General features: G+C 40.8%; 1 protein-coding gene across 1 annotated transcript; it reads right to left on the bottom strand.

The window, feature by feature from the left end:
• Positions 1-371: 371 nt before the first annotated feature.
• On the bottom strand, positions 372-22,860 carry ubap2a (ubiquitin associated protein 2a). The gene is made up of 27 exons (XM_044023946.1): positions 22,787-22,860; positions 19,363-19,500; positions 19,016-19,093; positions 18,293-18,403; positions 14,960-15,122; positions 14,760-14,840; positions 14,623-14,680; positions 14,325-14,422; positions 13,070-13,128; positions 12,911-12,981; positions 11,412-11,586; positions 10,744-11,014; positions 10,351-10,655; positions 9,998-10,224; positions 8,781-9,066; positions 6,845-6,884; positions 6,548-6,722; positions 6,090-6,141; positions 5,612-5,909; positions 5,268-5,359; positions 4,329-4,379; positions 3,613-3,709; positions 3,124-3,528; positions 2,893-2,997; positions 2,281-2,348; positions 1,534-1,725; positions 372-1,175 (listed from the first exon to the last, which is right to left on the bottom strand). Exons 2-27 carry the CDS (start codon positions 19,456-19,458, stop codon positions 1,080-1,082), a joined length of 3,750 nt encoding a protein of 1,249 aa, XP_043879881.1. The 5' UTR covers positions 19,459-19,500; positions 22,787-22,860; the 3' UTR covers positions 372-1,079.
• Between the last annotated feature and the right edge of the window lie 522 nt (positions 22,861-23,382).

The raw sequence follows: 23,382 nt of genomic DNA, 5'->3' as shown, positions 1-23,382 counted from the left end.
ATACATATAAACACTGTGTGTAAAGGATTCTAGTGCTTCCTAAATGTTATATGCATTTGTTTTATTTTAGTTCTTCTTATATGAATAAGAATATTAAAATAAATGTGTTTCCCAATATTTCCATGTCATGTGATGCAGTGACCATTACTGGCCTCGATATATTGTTGTTGTACCATAGACCTATAGGACACACCTGTAGTGTTTCTCACATCATTCTGACAGATACACAGTGAAGATGTTCCACTTCTACTGAGGTGAACTCTCCAGCATCTCCAATAATACTTAATACTTACAAAACCACCTTATTAATCCCAATAAAAGCGGTCTGAAACCAGAAATGTGTACAAGTATTAATGCCAGAACTACTCACAGCGGGTCAGAGCTTTTAATTTGGACGACAAGGATTAAACCAATGTTAAAATGACAGGCTGGTCAGAGCGGCCAAACTAGTAAGAGTTGAGAAATGAGACAGATGGAGGGAAAAGGGGCAATAAGAAAAAAGTTAAGCTATCAACTCAAGTCACCCTCAGTATCAGGATTCACAGATGTGGGAGACCAAAAATTACAAAAACTTATTTCTTCTAAAATAAAAAAGGCCTTTGCCATGGAAAATGATGTGTAAAATCTATGTACATCATTCTCAGTTCATGTATGCATACAAAAGAAAATCCACATCACAAGATGTTTGTGTTCAAGTATATTCACCAACTTCATCTCTATGATTTAAGCATTCTTCTTTTTCCTCTTTTCCACATTTTTTTTGAAATAAAATGCCCTTCCAAATAAAACAAAATTCAGAAAAACCACATTTTATGTCCTACCAATACATATATACTGTATAAATACATACATAAATATATTTTACATACAACAGCCATAAATTTGAAAAGGGGATATACAGAGTAAAGTGGGAGGAGGGAGGGGGTGGACACACTATGTGTGTGTGTGTGTGTGTGTTTTAGCTTGAAATGTAAAATGGGTTGTCCCTTGATGATCTTCGTCAGTCATGTGTGTGTGTGTGTGTGTCCGTCTGTCCATGCACATACACACACACACACAAACGCACATCAGAGGTCACCTCAGCTGGCCCAGTAGGGGGAGCTGCCGTAGCTGGACTTGTTGACTTGGCTCTTCTGCTGCAGGCTGCTGGACTGACCGCGCTGGCTTGGACCACCCTGACCACACACACACACACACACACACACACACACACACACACAGAGGTATGAACACCTGGCAAACAACATCAACATGCTCCCAAATGTCACTTCGTCACAAAACGTCTTAATAAAACCAAATAATTTAACAAACGAGAGGCAACGAGGGACATCAATGGAGGACTGGAGAGAAATCTGTATTGAAGAGAGCAGTTCTATCCTCTATATATCTATATATATCTATATAGAGATATATATACATATATATATATACACACACACAGTATAAATATATAAAAACTGACTAACAATGCACGATATGGAGCCAGAGCAGTTTCTGGAGCCCTCTATAAGTGTCTAAGAGACCAAACGTTACCTGTCCATCCTGAGCTAGATGATGGTGCAGCAGCTGTGAGTGAGGTTGCTGGTGAGGCAGGATGTGGAGGAACGGGGCTGGTGCATAGCCTCCAGGGGCAGCTCCAGGGTTCAGAGGGCCCGGACCCCCCAGCGCTGATGGGAGGCTGAAGGGAGGAGGAGTCCCCGCATGGAAACCCTGCTTATCAAAAGACTGCACACAAAGAGGACAACGCTTTACAATCACATGACTTAAAGCTTTGCTGACAGGTAAATAATGTTTATTATTGTTATTCGTGTTAATGAATTCATAGATTATTCAATGGTCAATAAAGCTTCTGTTAATGTCAGTGATAACTGTTCACTGAGAGTTAAAAGTCTTTAGTTTACATTTATTAAAGGTTTCTGTGTGTGTAAATTTGAACATTTGTTTACGTTAAAGTGACACCTCATTTATGTATACTAACACTAAATAATCATTAACTAAGCGTACTTTACTTTTATTAATGCTCCAATAAGACTTGTGAGGAGCATTAATAAAGGTTAATAAATGTATAATGTTTATTCAGTATTCCCGTAAACAATGAACAGTTATTACTGTGTTAACTGACGTTTACAGACCTTTATAAACCCTTAACATTATTAAACATTTATCAGTTAGTAAATGCTTATTACAGCATTAACAGATGTAAATGTAAGGACCTTTAATGTAACTGTAACGTGTCACTGACGAAGCGTTGATTTGTGTGTGAAGTAAAGTGACATTTACCTGAGTCTTATTGTAAACACTTCCACTGATGTCTGGTACTCCCGAGTTACTGGACGTCACTGAGACTCCTGACAAACCATCAGCAACAACATTCATTCACACTTTGCCCAAACAATTACAAGAGCGCTACAAGCCGTTTGTAATGCAATGACGACACATAAGTGACGTCTACATCCAATACGGCGGCCGCTGAAGAGCGGCTGTCTCTAGATTCTGTTCAGACTCGTATTCAATCTCAAATGACATTAAGATGCATTCTGGCATTTGCCAGGCTTCAAAAAGGTCTCACTCGCTAACATACTGTATGAGTGAGTGACTTCTAAGTGCCACAAGGGGGAGCCTGCATCCGTCCAGTCATTACAGGGACCTCATGACTTATGATGATTGTTCATATCTTCTGAAAGTTTACTAATAAGAACCAAATGAGGGTGGAGTACGGACAGAGTTAAGTGAGCTCACTGCATTTCAGAGATTTTTACCACAGTCACACTAATCACAAATCACTGTGCCAGGATAATGTGACATACATTTTCTCATATTGTCTCATGCCTAATACAAAGTTTATGATTCATAAAAAAAAAACTAATGTGTGACACTGAAAACAGTGAATACCTTTCCCTGGTCCAGTAACAGCAGATTTGGCTTGTGCCTGTGACGAGGAGTTGTAGCCTTTACTGTAATCCACTCCAGCTGGGCCTGCCGTCAGCTCCTCATACCCTGGGAGGGAAGGGAAGGGAAAAGAAAGGAAAGGAAAGGAAAGGAAAGGAAAGGAACTTTCAAAATGGAGTCAAATGGCACAAGTTGTTTTAAAAAATAAACAGAATCTCAAATGTGCACAACAACCTGAGCTGAAGGTGTGCTGGCCATAGCCGCTGGGCTGCTGCGTCTGCTGCTGGAAAGGGCTGGCTGTCGGGTTTCCCAGGCCGAGGCCCATGCTGTGCTGCTTGGCTGAAGCCGGTCCGGGGCCTCCGGGAGGAACAAACATTGTGGGGCCGTACTGGAAAGCGGCAGCACTGGGCACAGCACCGGGGTAGTAAGGCAGGCCTGTGTAGCTGTAGCCTGGAGGCAGAAAGGCCTGCTGACTGTTGTGGTGCTGTGGCTGACCCTGCGGCTGAGGCTGGGCCTGAGGAGGCTGAGGCTGGGCCTGGTTCTGGCCTTGGCTCTGGGCCTGGGCAGCCTGTTGGCCTGCCAGATTTGTTGGGGGGGCCGGGGAGGTGGAGTCATTCCTGCCAAACTTTGTGACTTCACCTGACAAAGAGATGCAATATGACAATAAACACTGGAATCTTTTAGAATTTTAAAACAAGGCCAGTGGAGGGCGAGGTGTTTCACCTGAGTAGGGGTTGTTGGCAAGGCCCCCGTCTCTCCCAGAGAGAGCTGCTGCTGTGGGGCCGGGGAATGTGATTCCATAGTAATCCTGCAAAGAGGGCTAAAAGGAGGAGAAAATCAGGATGATGGGGAGTGTCAGTGCTGCTGACTACACCCTGCTCTGAGGACCAGCTTGCTTGCTCTCAAGGAACACATACTGTAGTTGTCATTGGGTGCACAGGGGAAAAACTGATTGAGGCCATTTAACACAGAGTTCATAAAGCATTTTCTGAATGTGTTACACAGCTTCTTCCAACTGGAAACTGAAGCTTGTGTCATTTTGTAAACCTCTCACTCTCTGTCCCAACGGTCAAAGAAAAGAAAGACATTTTACATTAGTTCAAATTTTTATTTTGTGACTTTCTGCGTCTCCATTAGCTAATAACACTTGTTTCCTCTATGAACTTTGGTGTGAGAGCGTAAAAGGGTTTGCACACTTCAGTTTGCAGTTTGATGACTAAATACCCCGCAGTAAGTAGGTTTTATTAGGCAAATCTTTGAGAAGTGTCTTTTTTCCTCGTGTCCCCACTGACAGGCACATGTCCACGTCTTAAGCTGATTTCATTCATTCAATTCATTTCTTCAAACAAAACAAAATCCACACAAAGAGAGGCACTAAAACGTGAATGATGTCTGTACTGTGATTTCAAGTTAAGATGTTTCCCATTCGCAGGACTTACCATTGGCAGTCTGGACTGGAGCACATGGAGGTCTTCATAGCCATAGATCTGCTGTAGAGGACACACAGTAACGGTGTTGATTCAAAAGTCCATAACCACACATTCTTGGCTTCAAACCTTTGGACCCAAATCCTTCACTCAATGTTCATGTTTTCCAAACATGGACACTCCATCTTCATGACAGCTTTAATTTTCTTTGAGGAATACACTACATAGTAGATGCCAGTGGCCCAAATCACTGATATAAATGTAGTGTAACATCTTCAAAAGGAGTTTTCAGACCTCTCTGGACATTTTGTGGACGGGCTGCATGTGAGACTGCAAATGTCCACAGTATGGCTGCTACCTTATGGTCGGCAAAACTTTAACTGACCAGAAGATTCATTAGTTGGTGAGATGTCACTGGTCATTTAATAGCAGAGGGAAAAAAGACACTCTATTGGTAGCTGCATCATGTCAAAATAAAGTCTAAATCTATTGCTGAACCATATATGGCTTCAATTTAAAAATGACATACACAGTATGTCCTTTCACGCTCATTGTAATAGTTGTGTTCTTGTTAATAGTTAATATAATGCTCTAATGTATCAAAATTTAACAAAATGATCGTTTTCGCTAATTGTTCAATACATTCACAATTCGATTCCCCAAATAATGGCCGTAAAGGATGACTTGCATCCATAACACTGCATTACTGCCATTTTCTGAAAATGGCAATGGCCTCATGCATGTCAAGCTCCACCTCCTCACCCCTTTTCTCCATAGAGATGATTTCACTATTGTGAACAGTCCCACCCTGACAATGTCACACTCATTTCTCATAAGCAAACGGCAAACTCTGACAAATGTCTGGACACAAAATGGCTCCTGACAACTGAACTTAAAAGACTGAAAAGAAAGTGGCATCACACTGGTTCTGGATCCTGAAGGACTACTTACTGGGTATGCTGGCAGCAGCCCTCCTGGGCCCATGATATACTGGTTGGGCAGTAGAGGAGGCACTCCCTGGGACAGGTTAGGAGGGGCTTTACCTGTAAAAACAATCACAAACAATAACAACCATCAGTTTCCTGAAGAAGCAAATGTATCAGTTTTTTTTTAAAGTCACTGTAAAAACACTTTAGAGATCTAATACTCAGCACAAAGAACAATATGTTTTTCTACACTTTATAATCATTCAAAGTTGGATATATCATCCATAATAACACTTTTTTTGTGGTTGCTGTACAGGGACTGTAAGAAGTCACATTCACATGTCCAGTGTCTGAGGTGTGAGTATGTACCAGTGGAGGAGGAGAGCAGGGCTGTGGCCCTTGGTGCAGAGAGGTTGTTAGTGGCGATAGCTCCATTGGAGCCAAGTCCCAGTGCTGTGCTGCTGACAGCGGCAGCATTGGCAGGAGAGTGAAGTCCAGCAATGCTGCTCATGTGGCTTCCCATGCTGGGCATGTTAGCCAGGTGGCTGATGCTACTGTTGCTACTGTGATGAGCCGAGTGGTGTGCTGAGACTGAGGGCTGTGAGGAGGTGTAGGAGCCAGAGGAGGGCGCTAGGGAGTTCAAGCTGCTGCTCTCAACACTAGTGTACTAAGGTGAGGGAGAGAGAGAGAGAGAGAGAGAAAGAGACATGTTTGAATTTGAAAAACCCAGAACACACATTCTAGGGCTGACCGATGTGACCTTGAAGGTTATATTCATTAAAACAAGGAGATGTTCACATGCATAAGATTATAGAACTGCAAGAAGATTAAGCCTTGAGGTACTTACAGTGACGGAGCTGGAGCCCAGAGCTGAAACTGAGGAATGGCTGCTGACGTGGCTACAGAGCAAGACACAGAGGAGAGAGTGACGCTCCGCAATCATAACACAATATAGTGCACTATTTCACACAGTAGAAGAAACTCTTGCAGAATAGAAACAGATGGAAATGCAGGTGACAGCATAATCTACAGTAGACTGAGTACTAATTATATATATATATATATATATATTGATATATATACACACACACACACACACACGCGTGTATATATATATATATATATATATATATATATATATATATATATATATATATATATATATATATATATATACATATATACTAATATATAATTAGTCCTCAGTCTACTATAGAGTATATATAAAAGTATATAAAAATGACTATTTTAGATTAAAAGTGGGTGGAGGCTTTAAAGAAGCATAATCAATTGAATGTTTCTTACCTGTTGAGTGAGTTGAGTTGGCTGGCTGACGGCAGGTCCTGTGCCAGGCTGGACAGAGAGGTGGAGCTGTGTGCAGGAAGCGTGGAGGCTAAGTGGGACGAGGGTGTTGGGGCACCGTTGGTGCTGATGTTCAGAGACGGCGACTCTGGCTTTGGTGTCGAGGACGCTGATGAGGCTAAGAAGGAAGAAATGTCTCATAAATCACTCACAGTAGGAGAATAGCTGAAAAAGAGAGATTGTAGAAGAATTCAAGAGAAAGAATCCAATCAACAAATAAACCAGTCATTGGTAACCTACTGTCTAGAGCAGCAGAGGTCCTTGCACCATTCAAACCATTCTGGGGATAAAAAAAAAACAAGCAAATGAGTGTGTATAAAAATATAAATACAGATAATTTATTTCTATATATCTTTAAGCAAAAATGCACTGAAAATGTGGCTGCCAACATGGACACAAGAAAAACTAGAATCGCTTAACTAGAATCAACTGACTAAATAATATGTACACGTGCTTAAGTCTTTGATTTCTTAAACAACACTTGCTGCTCCTTGCTGCTTTATTTTCTGCCTGGAAACGCTTGTGTCCCTATGTGAATCACTCAATCACTCCTGTGATTTTACATCAAAGCATGCAGGAGTTGTTGATCCACTGCTGCCTCCGTCAGTAAGTTGTGCTCTTTTGTGACAAACTTATCAAAGAATTGTTTATATGCACGGTCTCCGCCTATTTGTGGTGAGCTCTCAGCCAAAAGTGCAGCGGTAAAGTGCGCACAGAACGATGCAGCAGTGCTCTGCTGTTAAATGACACTTTTTTTGATACCAATAACACAAACTGGAGTATCTGCTGATGCCAACATCTGTCTGATCTGTCACTTTAGACCTTTTAAACTAAGAAGCTGTAAACAACACATTTGTACCATGTCAAGCAATTTCAAAGACAGAATTCTCCAACTGTTCAACAAATACTTTTCCCCCCTAAAGAAATAATATATATATATAGGATTTTTGAATCGTGATATCCAATCCAGTGATTTTAGTCTTTTAGTTCTTTGAAGAAAAGTGTGCAGATATGGAGAAACTAAGCCAAGAAGAGCCTTATAGATTAATAAGAGTGTTTCTACACTCAGAGAAGAACAAAGTTCACAGTGATGAGTGTGTCGACAGCAACCAGTGACATATCTCAGAGCACAATGATAAACAGTGTTCAAAGACTGGTTAACATTTGTTTCCCAAAACGATCACAAGACGTGTGTAGGGCGGTTGTAATGGAGGTTCAACCCCTGGAGCTGGGACGGTGTGTAAACCAAGCCTCAAAATAGTTTGCACTGACGTTCGCTCTCCACAGCAGCAGCTGGAGACAGCAGCAGTTAAGTGTGCGAGTGTGTGTGTGTGTGTGTGAAGCCTGCTCTGGTCACAGACAGACCATAATGTGATTTTTTCACCCCGTCCTCATGATGTTTGACTTTCTTCACGTTGCACTTGATGTGCATGGGAGGGTGCGTCATAATTTGCTTTATTTGACCTTTAGAACGATATGTGCTTTCACGTCAGTTTAATAAAAAGTCGCTAGATTTGTCTCTACTGTACTTTTGAGAGCAAAATTAGCAACAAAGTCACTAAATTGGCAATTTCTCTTGGGTAAACTAACTTTGGGGTTGAGGGAAAGTTTTTTCCCGGGAAATGTGCCTTGTTTTTCAAAATCCCAGGAAAACGAGAAAAGTTGTTGCGGTGGAAAGGGGGTTAACCTTGAATCCCTCAGGGCTAACTACTAAAACAACTACAAAGACAATGCTAACATTTTTGATCTATATCGAAATTTGAATTGCAAACATTACCTTACAAAGTCCAAGTTTCCCCTTAAAGACAACTGACCAGAAGTAAAGGAGCTGATGCTCCGTGCATATAGTTGTAAGTTGACCGGCTTCTGAAATGATTTTCTCTGTGAATCTTGGTGCAGGAGCGTGAGCAGTTCACAAACTTCAGTTTCATGGTGGATACAGCTGTGTAATGGCTAGTTGAACAGGCACAGAATTTATTAGATTAGCCCTTGTTTCTTGTATCCCCTGTGGCAGCCATGTTTTAGTGAGAGTAATTGTGAGCACAGTGCTGACTGTGTCGGTAACCCACACAATCACACTTCAAAAAAAAACCTGAACTATCCTTTAAGTGGAATTCAGCTTTGGCATGAATTTCTTGTGGACGACTTCTAAATGAAACAGAGGATTCACACTCACCATGACTGGCCCTGTGGTCTCTTTACTCTGGGAAAAAGCCAGCCGCGTGTGATGGGGCATGGTCCCATCGTAACTTCCTCCTACTGTGGAGAAGGGGGAGGAGGAAGATACAGAGGCAGAGGCGTTGGAGGATGTTGAGGAGGAGGAGGGTGGATTGGTGGTGCTGGTCGTCCCTAATGAGGAGGGGGTGAGGCTGGACAAAGCCATCGAGGAGGAGTGATATACTGGGTCTGATGAGGAGAGGGGCAAAGGCAGGGTGACAGAAAGAGGGCTGCCCAGGGATTCACTGCCAAAACACAAGAATTAGGTTTATTTAGACATTAATAAAATGAGTCACAAGTAACATAAATCACAAGTGTTTGTTTACAAAACAGCATTATGTCTTTTTATAAGCTGCAGTGTTATAAAGGTGCAAGAAAATTGTATTAATGAAGCACTCCACTTGACGCATGAAGCACATGACCTCTTCTTCTGTGTAAACACAGCGCACGTGTTGTTTTAAAATAATAATAATAATACATTAGGTCATATTAAACACATTATTTAATGTATTACATTCAACACTAAATTATATATACTAAATATATATACACAGGCGTGTTTAGTGTTTTAATTACAATTGTCCACAAGTTATTAATTACATTTTTGGTTGTGTGTGTTTTTGCTATTTATAGATTCTATCGATATATATATACAAAACACATATCCTGTATAAAGTGGAAGTGGTTTTTATAATATATATAAAACAAACACTTCCACTTTGAAATGCTTGTTGCGGCGATGATGGATTGGACTTTTTTTTCATTGGACCAGACTAGACATTTATTGGGCCCCACATCATTTGAGTTTGAGACCTCTGATCTAAAAGGATTTGTTTTCCCACTTAAATAAAGTAGGGTTTGCATTAGAAATGCAATTTCAATCTCTCTCTCACTCCCTTTGTGGATTTTTAACATAATATATGTGTTTGTTGTCTTCTCTCATGTCGTAATGTGATAATTCTCTGGTCATTTTCACTTTCTGACACACAAGGTTTAAGATTCAATGTTTATAAAATGTGAACAGAAGGTGGGACACTTTTATATGGGTATGGGTTTGTGTAACACCTGGTTTTAAACTGAGATTACAGAATCTGTTTAAAAACTAATGGCTGCTGTTGTACACATTTTACATACAACACATTTGATGTATGACTTGGTCAGCAATGACAGTCATACCTGACTGGTTTGGAGTATAAGCTAGTCTGGCTCTGTGTCACTGGTCCTGGGGCAGGCGGTGCTGGGGCGAGGGCTGGAGTGGACTCCCTGGACACTGGACTCACGCAGTTGTCCACAACTCCAAATTCGGGCAGGGCCGACTCTGAGCCAAAGTCTAGAGCTCCAAACTGGAGGTTTAGACCGGGTACGTCAGCTGAGCCTGGCATCTCTACCGCTGTAGAGGGGATCTGTAAGCCAGGTTTCAAAATGATGACAACTCATATAATTACTGCTAATGAGTTATTCATTTAAAAATGAAATAAAAAGGTAAATGGTGGAACTGCCACCATCTGTCCACAGCCATCCTGTCATACCTTTGATGTAGGAGGTATCCTTCGTTTCTGGCCTTTGAGCTGTGCTCGTTGTTGCTGTGGTGTACTGCCGCCCTGAGGGTCCAGCCCGGCATTGGGAGCAGGAGCTTTGACACCAGCAACAGTCATCCCTGGGCCTGCCTGTGCTGGCGTGCCGACGTGCTGGGGAGCAGGTGAAGCCGAAGCAGGGGGTGCTTGGTGTTGCAATGGCGGGCTAGACTGGCGTGCTAGAGGCAAGGAGGGGCCATTGTGCCTCTGAACCAGCTGGCTCAGCACAAGAGAGGGCTCTGGCTGCAAGCTAAACTCACCTGCACACAAACACACACAGAGGATGAGGATTTAAAGATATCTACAGTATGAGGAGAACAGTTTAACACTTTCCATTCAATCACTTACGGCTGAAATGAGAGGACAGTGAGGTACTGTTGGATTCTGAAGCCTTCATGTCCCAGCTAGAGGACGAGGGTGGAGGTACAGAAGCGCCCAGGCCTGGCAGTCGGCCCATGGAGGTGTTGCTTCCCTGGGTGCAGGCAGGAGGTGCAGCCTGGGAGGAGGGTAGCGGACCCAATCCGGGGCCCTTCAGCTGCTCCAGTATCTGAGCTCCAGCACTGGGTTGAGACCTCTTTGCCTGACCTAACTCCCCAAAGCCAGCTCCCAGAACTGATGACTGTCACAGGCATTAGAAAAGAGCGCGGTCATCAAACTTTGTGTCTGATAAAACATGATAGATTAAATAATGACATGGGACATGATTATCCTGACCAAAATAACTGCGATTCATGAGATTGCAATAATTTCACTAATCTGCTTAAAATGTCTCAAAACACACTGAATCCCTTTACCTTACATTTTGGTGAAAAAAATTGTTTTTCTGTATCACAGATAGGAAACGGAATCTTAAATAACATAATTATGAATTAAAACTATGTTTAAGGCCTCTGCAATAATGGAACATCACTATTGATCATTTATTCTAAGTGATTTTAATGCTTTATGTGGTGAAAATGTATATCACTCCATTAAGGAGTGTGTATGAAAAAAACAGACTGCGACATTGAATATACCAGAGCAGCGTGTGCATAGCTGGTGCCACTGGTGGTGTTGCGGCTTGGGGGCGGCGGGTGGTGTTGGTGGTGGTGCTGGGAGTTGGTGAAGACCAGACTCTGAGGGGAGGGAGAAGAAGAAGGTGGTTCTCTTCCTCCAACCACTGGCTTCTGGAGCAGCGAGGCAAGGTCCAGACTAAAACAGGGAGAGTCAGTAAAACCATTAAAACATGCTGAAGAGCAATCAAATTTAAAACTTGAAACTATGACAAATATACCATCTAAAACTGAGCAATGTTTCCCTGAATGCACATGTGAGACTGCAACAAAAGGAAAAAGGCCTGTATTATGAAGCAGAGCATTAACTGAGTTTAACCTTATATTTTCAATCAAATTTCAATTTCAACACATTAGCTGATGCCGGACCTCTAAGACCTGTCTCACACACATGCGACGTACTACGTATTATACTTCTGTCAGTGCAGCTCACATGACACACATGTGCGTGATTTTTGTGCTCAGGTGTCGATTTTGTATGTGAAATCAGACAGAGAGAAGATCTATTGATGATAATGTTGATGTTCCAGCATGAATACATAAAACTGATCCCTCTCATTATAGCTTTAAACCCCGTTTCAACGGAGTGGAATAGTTATGTACGATATAATAAGGTACGTATTTCTTTGTGTTTCCATTAGGAATAGTACCAAAATAGCCGGCACCCACCGTTCCATTCATTGGTACCCTTCTCTTGGTGTAAAAATGGTACGGTCAGCTGATTGGGCGACAGAAAAATGCCACACCCTAGTGACCGGTGTAAATATTGCCTCAGGGTTAGGGTTAGCTTCCCATGGAAGTTGAGGCAAATTGTGTTTGTGATGTTGGGCTTTATAAATAAAACTGACTTGACTTCTGAGCGGAAATGCAAGCCTGACCCAGGGCTTTACTGTTCCAAACCGTACTGTGCCATTACAGAAACACGGCATAAGAGTCTAAGCTGAATGTGAATACATGAAAACCACAAATGTTGTATTTTTTCAGCAGCTGTGCTGTGCTGTCTCTTTTGCTCTCTCTGCATCTGAGTAAACAAATACCAAAGTCCTAATCATATTGGTGGCGTGGGGAGACGAACAAGACTCGCAGTAGAACTGATGTTCGGCTCCAGAGCAGGCTATGTTCAAGATAACTGATCAAAACCTTGGCCCAACTACTGAGCAATGACATCACTGAACCAGAGCCATCATCCCACAGGACCATGACCCAACGGACTAACAAGTTCAATAAAGATGATAATGGCCTGATATTTTATAGATGAGTGAATGGTTTATTACACTAAATGAATACATAAGAAATAAATATTAGTCTCATTTTGTATTCCTGAATTTCTGTTAGTGCTACTACTGCACAAAGGACATTTCCTTCACATACTGTATCATGTTGTATAAAGTAACACTAACTATGTCCTAGGTTTGCTTGCTCAGTGGTACAGGCCTCGGGGGATGTGTATATTATAAACATACCTTTGCCCGGGTGTGATGTGGTTCTCAGCAGCAGGTGCACACGAGGAGGTGAACACTTTAGTCTCAGAGAGCTGCATACACAAGAGACACAGCTGTTAAACAAAAACAACTTTTTAAAGACTTGTGCAGGAAACCGTTCGAGCCTTGAGGTCAACTCACACTGACATCCTCATTCCAGTCCTCAGCTGCCCAGTCTTCCAAGGTACTCCTCCAGGCAACTACAACACAATCACTATGTCAATTCACATACAGATAAAAGAAAAAAGGTTACATCATATTCAAGCCCCAAAAATGGAGACATTTGAAGTCCAGCCATGGTTTTGTTGTTTTGGTTTTGCAACATTTTATTCTGGAGTACAGAAACAGTCTACGAGGTATTTTGCACACAGAAACAGTGTAGCAACATGTCTACAGTTAATCCCATGTCGGGGTTTGTGAGGTTCAGAAATGCCCCATTAATTTAATATAAACCTCCAAAATTCAAAGATCTGACATCCAATTGAAATTCACCATTAGTATGGATTCAGAAACTGCTGTTCCAGAACTGAAGCATTCATCTCAACACTGTTTGTGTGGATGGAGTAGAATACTTCAACAAACTGCAGGATGCCTGAAGCTTTAGAGCATTTTGCCTAAAATAAATATCCCATCCAGATCTGCTTACTGCAACACACAGAAAATCCCTGCACATACTGTCACACTGTATACGCTCTTATATCATACAGTGTAGACCGTCATATCGATTTAGTAGTTACAGTACCCCAGCAGGACTCCAGAGCAGGCTAAGGTCCTACAAAACTACAAAAATACCAGGGAACAAGCTAATGCTACAGTTATTATGTATTATGGATGATTTTTGATTTTTGGAGGAGCTACTGTGGATGTTAAATATTAAATATAATAATACATTTTCATATTGTCAGTTTAAATACTAAAAGTGGAGACTTTGAATGAATTGGATATGAATTCCTTCATTGAGATAGGAGAAAAAAAGGGGCACTGTAAATTGACAAAAACCTAAAATACAAAAGAGTGTGAAGGATGATAAAGTGACGGAATGAATAACGGTTGAAATTTTCATGGAAAGAAAGGAAACTTAATTAGTTGCATTAATAGAACACCGGGATCCAAGATTGACATTTTTGACAACAGCATTGAGGGGTTATTTACTTAGAATTTAAAGCAGAAAGTGATGTTTATTTATGGAGACTTCAATATAGACTTGCTAAATCCTAATCTCAATAAAAGCAGGGGTCGTCCTACTTTTTAAAATCATATTTATCCTATGTTTTGCCTACTAATTCCTTCTGTTGCTATTACTAACTATTAATATTTTTTATCTTTTATCATATTTTGCTGCCAATGAGGCATCAATGAATGTACTTATCTTATCATAAGTCATGCTAGAGCTCACCTGTCCCATCTGTACTGGTGTTGGCCACTGTGTCCCAAGCCTCAGTTTGTGTGCTCCCTGTTCCAGCCTCTGAGGTATAGTCGGCAGGATTGAAAGTCCTGATGAAAATCCATAGAGTAATACGGTAAATAGTTAAATCACAAAAGAGCAGCTGTCCTTAATAAACAGTCTGGTTTATACAAGAAAGGAAAACAAATGCGTCACACATTGTCACATTCAGGAAAACTAAATACAAGTGTGACAGTGTGTGTCTGTGTGTGACTGTGTGTGTCTGTGTGTGTGTTTCTTGTTGTCATACCCCATGCCCTGGGCAGAGAAGCGTTTCCCTGCTGGTGCTCTGCCTCTGCCTCCAGCTCCTGAAAACCATCCATACAAAAGTCAATACCATAACAAGTGTTTGACTCGCTGACAGCATGTTAAAGTGCATCTGCTGACCTCTGCCACCTCTGACCCTGCGACCTCGATCTGAACTTCTGTCCACGAGCGTCACCTCCACACCATTCTCTTCTGGACGCACTGTGAGAGAACACACACATTAAACTCTACACTAGATTCTTATATGTATCATGGCAGCTTTCAGTATGACAACTACAGTATAGTATATGCACGGATGTAAAGTCTATAGTCCTCCCTACCCTGTCGGTTGCGTGTGCCTCCCTTGCCCTTGCGGTTGGTAGCTGCACGGCCTTTGCTCGCCTCCCTCTCTCCTTTCTTCTCCCTGTTCTCCTTGTTCTCTTTGCTCTCTGATGGAGCCTCCTTTACCAGTGGCTTCTTCTTCCCCACTGTCTCCCATGAAGTCTAAACACAGAAGAGAAATATCATCAGAGATGAAAACAAGTACATACATAATGCAGAACAAGACTCTGGGTTGATGAAATGAATGTTTCTCATTGCGGTTGAAATTTATTAAAATGTAAACTTTGGCTGGGTTTGGAATAATAAAAGAGGTTATAACATAAGTGTTCTGCCTTCTTGACCAAGTCACTCTTGAAAAAGAGATTTTTCTCACAATGCGGGTTTTACCTGGTTAAATAAAAAAAAGTCCATGAAGTGAGTGAGCGCCATAAAAACAGCTGATTATCGCTCACATTCTGTCCAGGGGCCTCATTTATAGAGGGACGCCTGAAAGGTTGGCGTACGTACAAAACACAGGATTTTCTTACGCAAAAAAAAATTCAGATTTATAAAACTATGCGCACACACATCACACACACACAGTTTCTCTTTATAAATCATAATGAACTGGTAACGCAGTGCAGCTTTCGCCCTTAACCATAATCAGAAAAACACCCTGGATCAATATTCACTGACCCGTAATAACCGGAAAATCATAGAAAACGCAGAGAGAACAGAGAAGAAGAGGAGTTCACACAATCAGATTGAGAAATGTTTACAGTAGAGCGACAGAAAGTGGCAAATGCTGTAAATGCAGAAGGTCAATGTTGCTGCTCCACAACAGTGTACATTTAAGTCCCACTCATCTATGCACTGTGAGCTCAAATAAAATTGAACTGAATTGAATACCTGAGAATACATCTCTCACACAAAAGTATCTCATAATTACAGAATTTATTTAAAAATACATTTTGAAATAACCGATATCTTGTATTCATTTGTTTATCTGGGTGTGTGTGTATGAAAGAAATAGTTTATTTGTTCAAAATCTCGTGGTAAGCGGTAATAATTTCATTTAATTTTACAACAGTTTCTGCTTATTCAGCCTTCTTCCATCAGAGTGGCAGTTTCTCCTTTCTCCCATAAATGTGCATACGCATGGGTCAGTGTTTCCGTAAAGGACTGCACGTTTCCCGTCGAGCTTGTGTTTTATAAATCCCAATCTTTGCCGATGCAAGCTTTATAAATGAGGCCCCTGACCTCCAGCCTCGACTTGCCATCTGTGTCAGCTGGTATTCTTCAGAAATGTTGGGATAGTCACCATCCAAACACACAGGCAGAACAACACCCGTGTGTTTGCCAGACAGTTGGTCGCCTGTTTGACTCAACACACCCAGAGAGCAGAGGAGGCAAAGATGTAATGCACAATGGTGTGCCTTCAAGCTATAAGTGCCTCATGTTAGAAGGAGCAAACTGACAAACTGCTGTGGCAAACATAACCTAGATTAGGCAAGGGACGACATTTCATGTCCAAATTATTCCACTATGCCAGTATAATCTATGGTGCTGTTAACAGGCTCATGACAGACTCTGTAGTCTCATTCCCATTTACTCTTAGGCCTTGTTTAGACTGACGCCCCTATCGGATTTATAAGCATATCCCATCAGAATCTGATCTTCACACTGACAGAACAACGATGGAGCCAGAGTCGGTGGAAGTCAACGCACGACGGACTAAAGTGGATGTGTATCACTTCCGATGATTTTACACATTCCTGGGGGAAGACACTTTGAAATCCTATTTGAGCAACCGAGAGAAGATTGAAAGGGAGCTGTAAAAATCAGGATCGCATTCGAAACCACCTCCCTAAGTGGTTTGAATCAGCTTTGGAAAAAAACAGTTTTTTCAGCTGTCAAATCTGACATAAAAAATCAAGCTATCTGATTTGGCCTGCAGCTTAAACATAGCCATACTCACATACATGTAGGGCTAGAAAACAGCATGTCATAAAGGGTAAATGGTAGAGCTGAAACAATTACTCGATTAATAATCATTACATTAATCGTCAACTATTTTGATAATCGACTAATCAATTTCAAGCTTTTTTTCATTATTAAAAGAAGATTTCTGATTGTTTCAGCTTAAATGTAAATATATTCTACTTCAATCGATTATGAAAATAATGGTTAGTTGCAGCTCTAGTAAATGGTGTACTATTTAATGTTTTAGTGTAGCTAAAATCAATGACGCAAAGAAATTAAAGCAGCACTTACAGTTATTATTGTTGTTGTTATTATTATAATTATCTGTGTGTTTTTGTTGTTTTCTGTTGCAAATCGTGTGATAATAACTGTAAACTGGGTGTCCCAATTCACATGTCTTCATTCATTTTTATGTCTGTATTTTTATCCTTGTGTGAATAAACTGAAACTGAATTGTGATCCGAAAATAAAATCCCTGTAAAGCACTCTACATTCACTTCACCTTAAAGACTGAAAAGCAAAAGCAGAGATTCTCATATTCACACATTATATATGTTAGAAAGAAGAGATTGAGAGCATGTGACAAAAACTGTGGATGGAAAACCCCCAAATTCATCAATGGCTTGTCTGTTCACCCGTGAGTAACAACACCTGCTCCTAAACTAGCATTGCTTTGCTATTTAGTCAAGAAGTCTGTCCCAAATATGTGTCTTACTTCAATGCATCCTTCAGCTGCTTTGGTCCCCACTAAGGTGTATATATCTGCGCGTTTTTGGTCCAGTGCATAAGGCGGAGAGGACAGAGGACAAACTCATACACACACACACACACACACACGCAGGTGGGTTAGCAGGTGAACATTGCTCCTCTACATGTACATATTTTGCCTTCACGCATTTCTGTTTTTTTAGCGTTACTCATAGATAATAATCCATAATTTATGCTCCCAGATATTGCAGCAGATGATGAGCTGAGATGTCAGGTGTTAGTCTCTGTTAGCGGCGCGCAACACCCTGCTCACAGTTACAGAACAAATAGTTTATTCTAGTTTTTGGTTCCGCCATATTGACTGGGCTTTAAATTTAATATCAATGTGTATGTTTTATTTAACATATTTACAAAGTACATGTCTATAATCAGGAAATATAAGCAGTGACCATGCTAGGTGTCAGGAAAACTCCACCAGGCTTAATATCAAACAGCATTGGGCTCTGGTTCAGTTTGGATCAAATAAACAGAAACTGTGTTCTGCCATTCAAGTCAAAGAATTGTATTGATAATGTTTGAAATAGAAATAATAAAGAGAAAGTAAAGGATGTCACAGTAGGTGGCATTTTAAAGCTGAATTTTAGTGCAAAACTCTCACTCACCATGTCTGAAGTGCTCTCGAGGAGGAAGTTGATGGCTCTGCTAACATCCTCATTGCAGTCATGGAGCGCTACCATGCACTCGTCCTGGTTCTTCCCAGTCACCTCCATCAGCTGGGGAAACATCACACACACACACACAATAAGATTCCTCAAATGTCAACCAGGGATGGACATTTCTAGAAAAAAACATATACAAAATATTCAATGGTATTATTTATCGAATACTCCCAAACGCTAGCAAACGTAATGCAGGGCTTACATCATGATGAGCTAAAGGTAGCAGCTAATGAGATGCATTCAAGAAACCTCGTAAATTTCATCACTTCTGTAAACACACATGAAGTCCATTAATTAAATGTGTACTGATTTGTTTTGCTTAATATATAACTGATAGTCACAATAACTGATTGTCTTTTAGTAATCAAATAGTCATACCCATCCCTCAACTTCATTCCTGTGTGAAATCTAAGATTATTCACAAACACACTTTTTAATTAGAAAAAAAAGTAGAAAAACCCACTGAAACCAATGAATCCATTATCAAAATAGCTGTCAATTAATTTAGTAATCTTATTCATTGTTTCATTCATTGTTGCAGCCCTAGTTCGCAGTCATTATAATTGACGCCCTGGTCTTCGCTAAGTTTCTATGCCAGTAGTCAATTTCATTATTTACAATTTCATTGTGAGATGAAGAAAAAACGAAGTCCAAAGTGTTCCTCACCTGGTTGACTTTATCCTCAAAGTCAGCATCATTCTTGTCATAAATCACCTGGGCTAGCCGGATCTGCTCTGCGGTAGCCTTCAAAGACATACACAACATGAAATGACGACCAGGTAAGATTTTGGTTAACAGAAAAGAAATTTATGTAAAATGTATTGTAACTTAAATACTGACTTAGATTTCATTCACTAAAATATAGACAATAACAAAATGCAGCAGGTGCTTCTTTCTGCTGACAAGTTTGTGATGATATCCACAATCTAGGATATCTTGTCTCATGTCATGATATGGATATCAATATATCGCCCAGCCCTATTTTTTATAATGATGTGGTTGTGGCATCTCACCTGTATCTGTTTTTGTGGTTGTGATGTGTGAGTGGCAGCGGGCGGAGCCTTTTCCCGAGGGCCCCGGGCCTTGTCGCCACCCAGCAAGCTCATCATATACAGTATATACAAAACTCTGTATGTACAAAATAGAAAAATCTGCAAAAAAAAGACATAAGACATTATTGAGATGCACCAAAGGTTCTTAAATGCAAAGATTACACAAATAGTTTTCCTTCACAGTAAGTCAATAAACAAAGTAAATAAATAATACCAGCAGTGTGTGTCGATTACAGTAACACAGAGCAACATTTTAGATTTTCGACTCACAAGCTCTACAGTTGCCGGGTGTAATTGCAATGTCGTAAATAACACTCAGACACAGCGACACGCCTCCTCCACTGCTCCTCAGATCAGCACAACGTTACAGAGAACAGTCCAGGACCTCATGATTTATTGACAATCTTATTCATGTAATCTATTAAAATGATTTATGCTCATTTAAAAGGCTCATTTAAAATATTCAAAGCAAAGCAATATCAAACATGAAATGTATTTATTTATTTATTTTTATAAAAACATTTGACATTGTATTTTATTAGGAAACATAAGGTAAAGTGATGTCTATTTGTTTTAAAGCTGTTTTAAGAGTTAACAGAATCATTTTATCAATCATATGATATTGGAAATCTGGAAAATATAAATCAAGAGAATGATGGCAGGAAATTTCGATATCCTCCCATGTTTGACTGCATATCATTATTGCACAACCATGAATGCTGCCCCTGTGTATAGACTGTAAGACATACAGGTGGCCTGGTGATGCAATGGCTTTGCTGAAAATCTAGGTCAATGAAGGAGAGCAGCCCAGTGTCCTCTTACAAATAGCACAGACCACAGTGGGTGTGAAGCAGAACAAACACTACACACCCTGAATTCCACATCCCCTCGAGTAGATTCTGGCAGAACTATTACATATGCACAGTTGGCACACCCACATACTTGCAGTAAAATGCTGAGGTCTCCACAGAGTTTGACAGTGAAACCCTGTACAATGTGTACTTTACTGCAAATAGACTACAACACTGCATAAAAAACACATTGTTTACTGTCAGCAGCAGGTCCGCATGCCTCTCTCTGTTTGTCAGTACAGTAGCATTTTCTCTTCCTCGTCTGTACAATTAAACTTGTTAAAACCATCATTTTGTTCTAATAAATCAGTTTCATATTTGTAAAACCTTCCTAAAGGCCATAAAATACACTACTGTCAGGGAACGTACGATATTAAAAGTTTATGAGAAATGTGAATAACTTGAGGTGATGGGGTGTTTACATTTTTTATTACGACAGATATTACTTATTTGTCGCCCGCATTTATTATCAAACTTATTGTTGATATATTAATGAGCTGCTGTGTGGATTCATTGAGGTGAAGTGACTGACATGCTGCACTTTATCACTTTGGTCAGTCCCAGACATCGTGACACGGGGCAGACGACAGTATGGACTGTGGAGCTGTGACCATGTGATGCACTGAGACCTGCGCTCACTTCACCACTGACACCCAGGGAGGACTTTTATGTCATTATTTCCTTGCACAATAATATATAAAACCCCTGAGTTATGTGAACGATAACACAGACAATAAAAACGTGGAAATATTTAAAATGTGTTGACCTGTGTTTGATGATGTCAAGTAAACATTCAGTTAAAGGGAAAATGTTCCACAATGTACACACTGTGTATTTTTCATAGCTTTTTGCAGTTTACAGCATCTTTGATTATTATCATACAGTATGTATCTGTGAAATGACGAGCTGAGGCAGAGCAACATTTCTGAAAAGAGATTACAAATATACTAAATACTAAATGTAACTTTGTAAAAATACCATTAATCAAAATATTTTATAATAAACGCTCTAATGTCATAGTAAACACTGACAGCAGCAGCTTACAAATGGATTGAACCCTTATGAAATCCCCAGTGCAGACTGGAGCAGATAATGAACACTGTGATGAACTCAGTCTGTTGTCGATTTTTTTCCCCCTGAAGCTTTAAATTAAGACCTGCCCATTTACAAACTTCAAAAAAAGGTTCTTAACCAAAATGTACATTGACTTCAGTGTCTTTAGGAGCTAAATCGCAATTATTTGGTCAAGATTATCATGATATGAAATGTTCAGATCACCCATCGCCTCATCAGTGACAAATATGACAAACATGAAAACACTCCTCCTGCAATTATAAAGTGACTGCTCAACACAATAATGCCACATCCGTAAATTCGATTTGTGCAGCAACCATTATGTTTGTTTTTATAATACTGAATGTAAGGTAAACTACAGTTGTCCCCACTGAACCGTTTGTTTTCTGTCAGAGAACAATAGCGACCCAGCTACAGAGGCTGCGTGACGCGGACAAAAGCTCTGCTGCCATTGGCTGCTGCCTGGAACAAAGCTAACTCATGCAAAGAGATGGAGTAGCTTTAAAAGCACAAACAGTTTTAAAACATGACACCCATTCATTTGTTTTATAAAAGAGAAAAATGCAACAAAGGCTGCTTTTACAATAGATACTATACATATGCATCTTGTTCTTTTTAAACGGCATTTGAAAAAAGACTGCGCGGCTCGACAGCTCTGACACAAACAACAACAAAACACTCCGTGACTGTGAACATGTTCGTCACACAGACACGAGCGAGCCAATTGCGGTGCAACTACACACATTTGCATCTTCCAAAATGTCAGTGAACGACGATGTTTAGTGACCCTAGTTTGTTTATATAATAATGAAGTGATTATTTTGAATCAGTGCTAACATTAGCCGTTAGCTGCGACGTTAGCCGACATAATAATTGTGACTCCATTTAGGAATAATTGCTAGCGTTCATTAGGACACTTATATTTGCCAGAGAGCGTCGTTTTCAACAACAGTGGCCGACATTGTGTGGTGGAAACTCGGCTCCCCTTTGTCCTCGCTAGCACCAACTGAAGTTAGCCATCTCCATGCTAATCCTCACACTGCTGTGTAAACCAACGCTGCAGTGGGGATGAAGCGAGCTAACAATGCTATCCAAATCTGGTCTGAGTTGATAACCAGCAACCGCCCCAATGTGCTGCTTGAATGTGTGTGTAAATATGCGAGTTCCGTGTTTTTGAAGACAGTGACAGTTAAATGAAACCAGTAGCAGCACCAACGGAGCGGTGTCAGATGTGGAGAAAGGGCCTCGCAGCGGAGCACAATCCCATTCCGACATTGCTCGTCGGGAAACAAGAGACAACAGGAAAATTGCGAAAGACATCCCTCAGAACGGCGCGTCAGCACAGCGGCCAAGTCAGCGCCCAACCGACACAACGACAGCGCACACAAGTACGCGGTTTAAACACACAGAATAACAAGCTACAGTGGAAAAGAGGCAAAGAAGAAGGGTGTTTTTATTACCTGCTCTCACGCGTCAATCGCCAGCAGCAGACAGGGTGGTCACGTGACACTCGTTGCTGCGGTGGATGCTCCGCTCGGCTCGGCTCGGCTCAGCTCAGCTTTGCTCAGTCCTCCTCCAGGGTCACAACTTCTTCTCCACATTGAAGCTCACACCTCGTTAAATCCCATGAAACAGCTGAGTTTTAATGCTGCAAACATGTGTTATTTGTTAAACAGTTATAGTGCTGCTACATGACCAAGGACGGAGTAATGAGCCCAGGTCCAGGGGCCCAAGGATTCAGGATTCAGGGGCCCCTGAAGCCCAAGCCTCTGCGCCTCTATCCACATACATACACTACAATGACATTCATCCCTATATATATTTTCTTAAAAACGTTTTAATGGTTTTCACACAGGAGAAAGAAAACTATCAAATCCATTTCCCCAAATGAAATCGCACCATCACCCACTCACACTGGGGTGGGCATAAGTAAAAGGAAATAAGTCAATAAAAAATATTATGTATCGGTATCCTTGCTGTGTTGATGTAGTCTAAAATTGAAGACTATCAAGACTCAAATTTTATGCAATCATCTTCTGTATCCACCTATGATGAG

This window comes from Solea senegalensis, linkage group LG4, assembly GCF_019176455.1.
Source record: "Solea senegalensis isolate Sse05_10M linkage group LG4, IFAPA_SoseM_1, whole genome shotgun sequence".
Classification (NCBI taxonomy): domain Eukaryota; kingdom Metazoa; phylum Chordata; class Actinopteri; order Pleuronectiformes; family Soleidae; genus Solea; species Solea senegalensis.
This window is presented reverse-complemented; position numbering and strand designations above follow the sequence as displayed.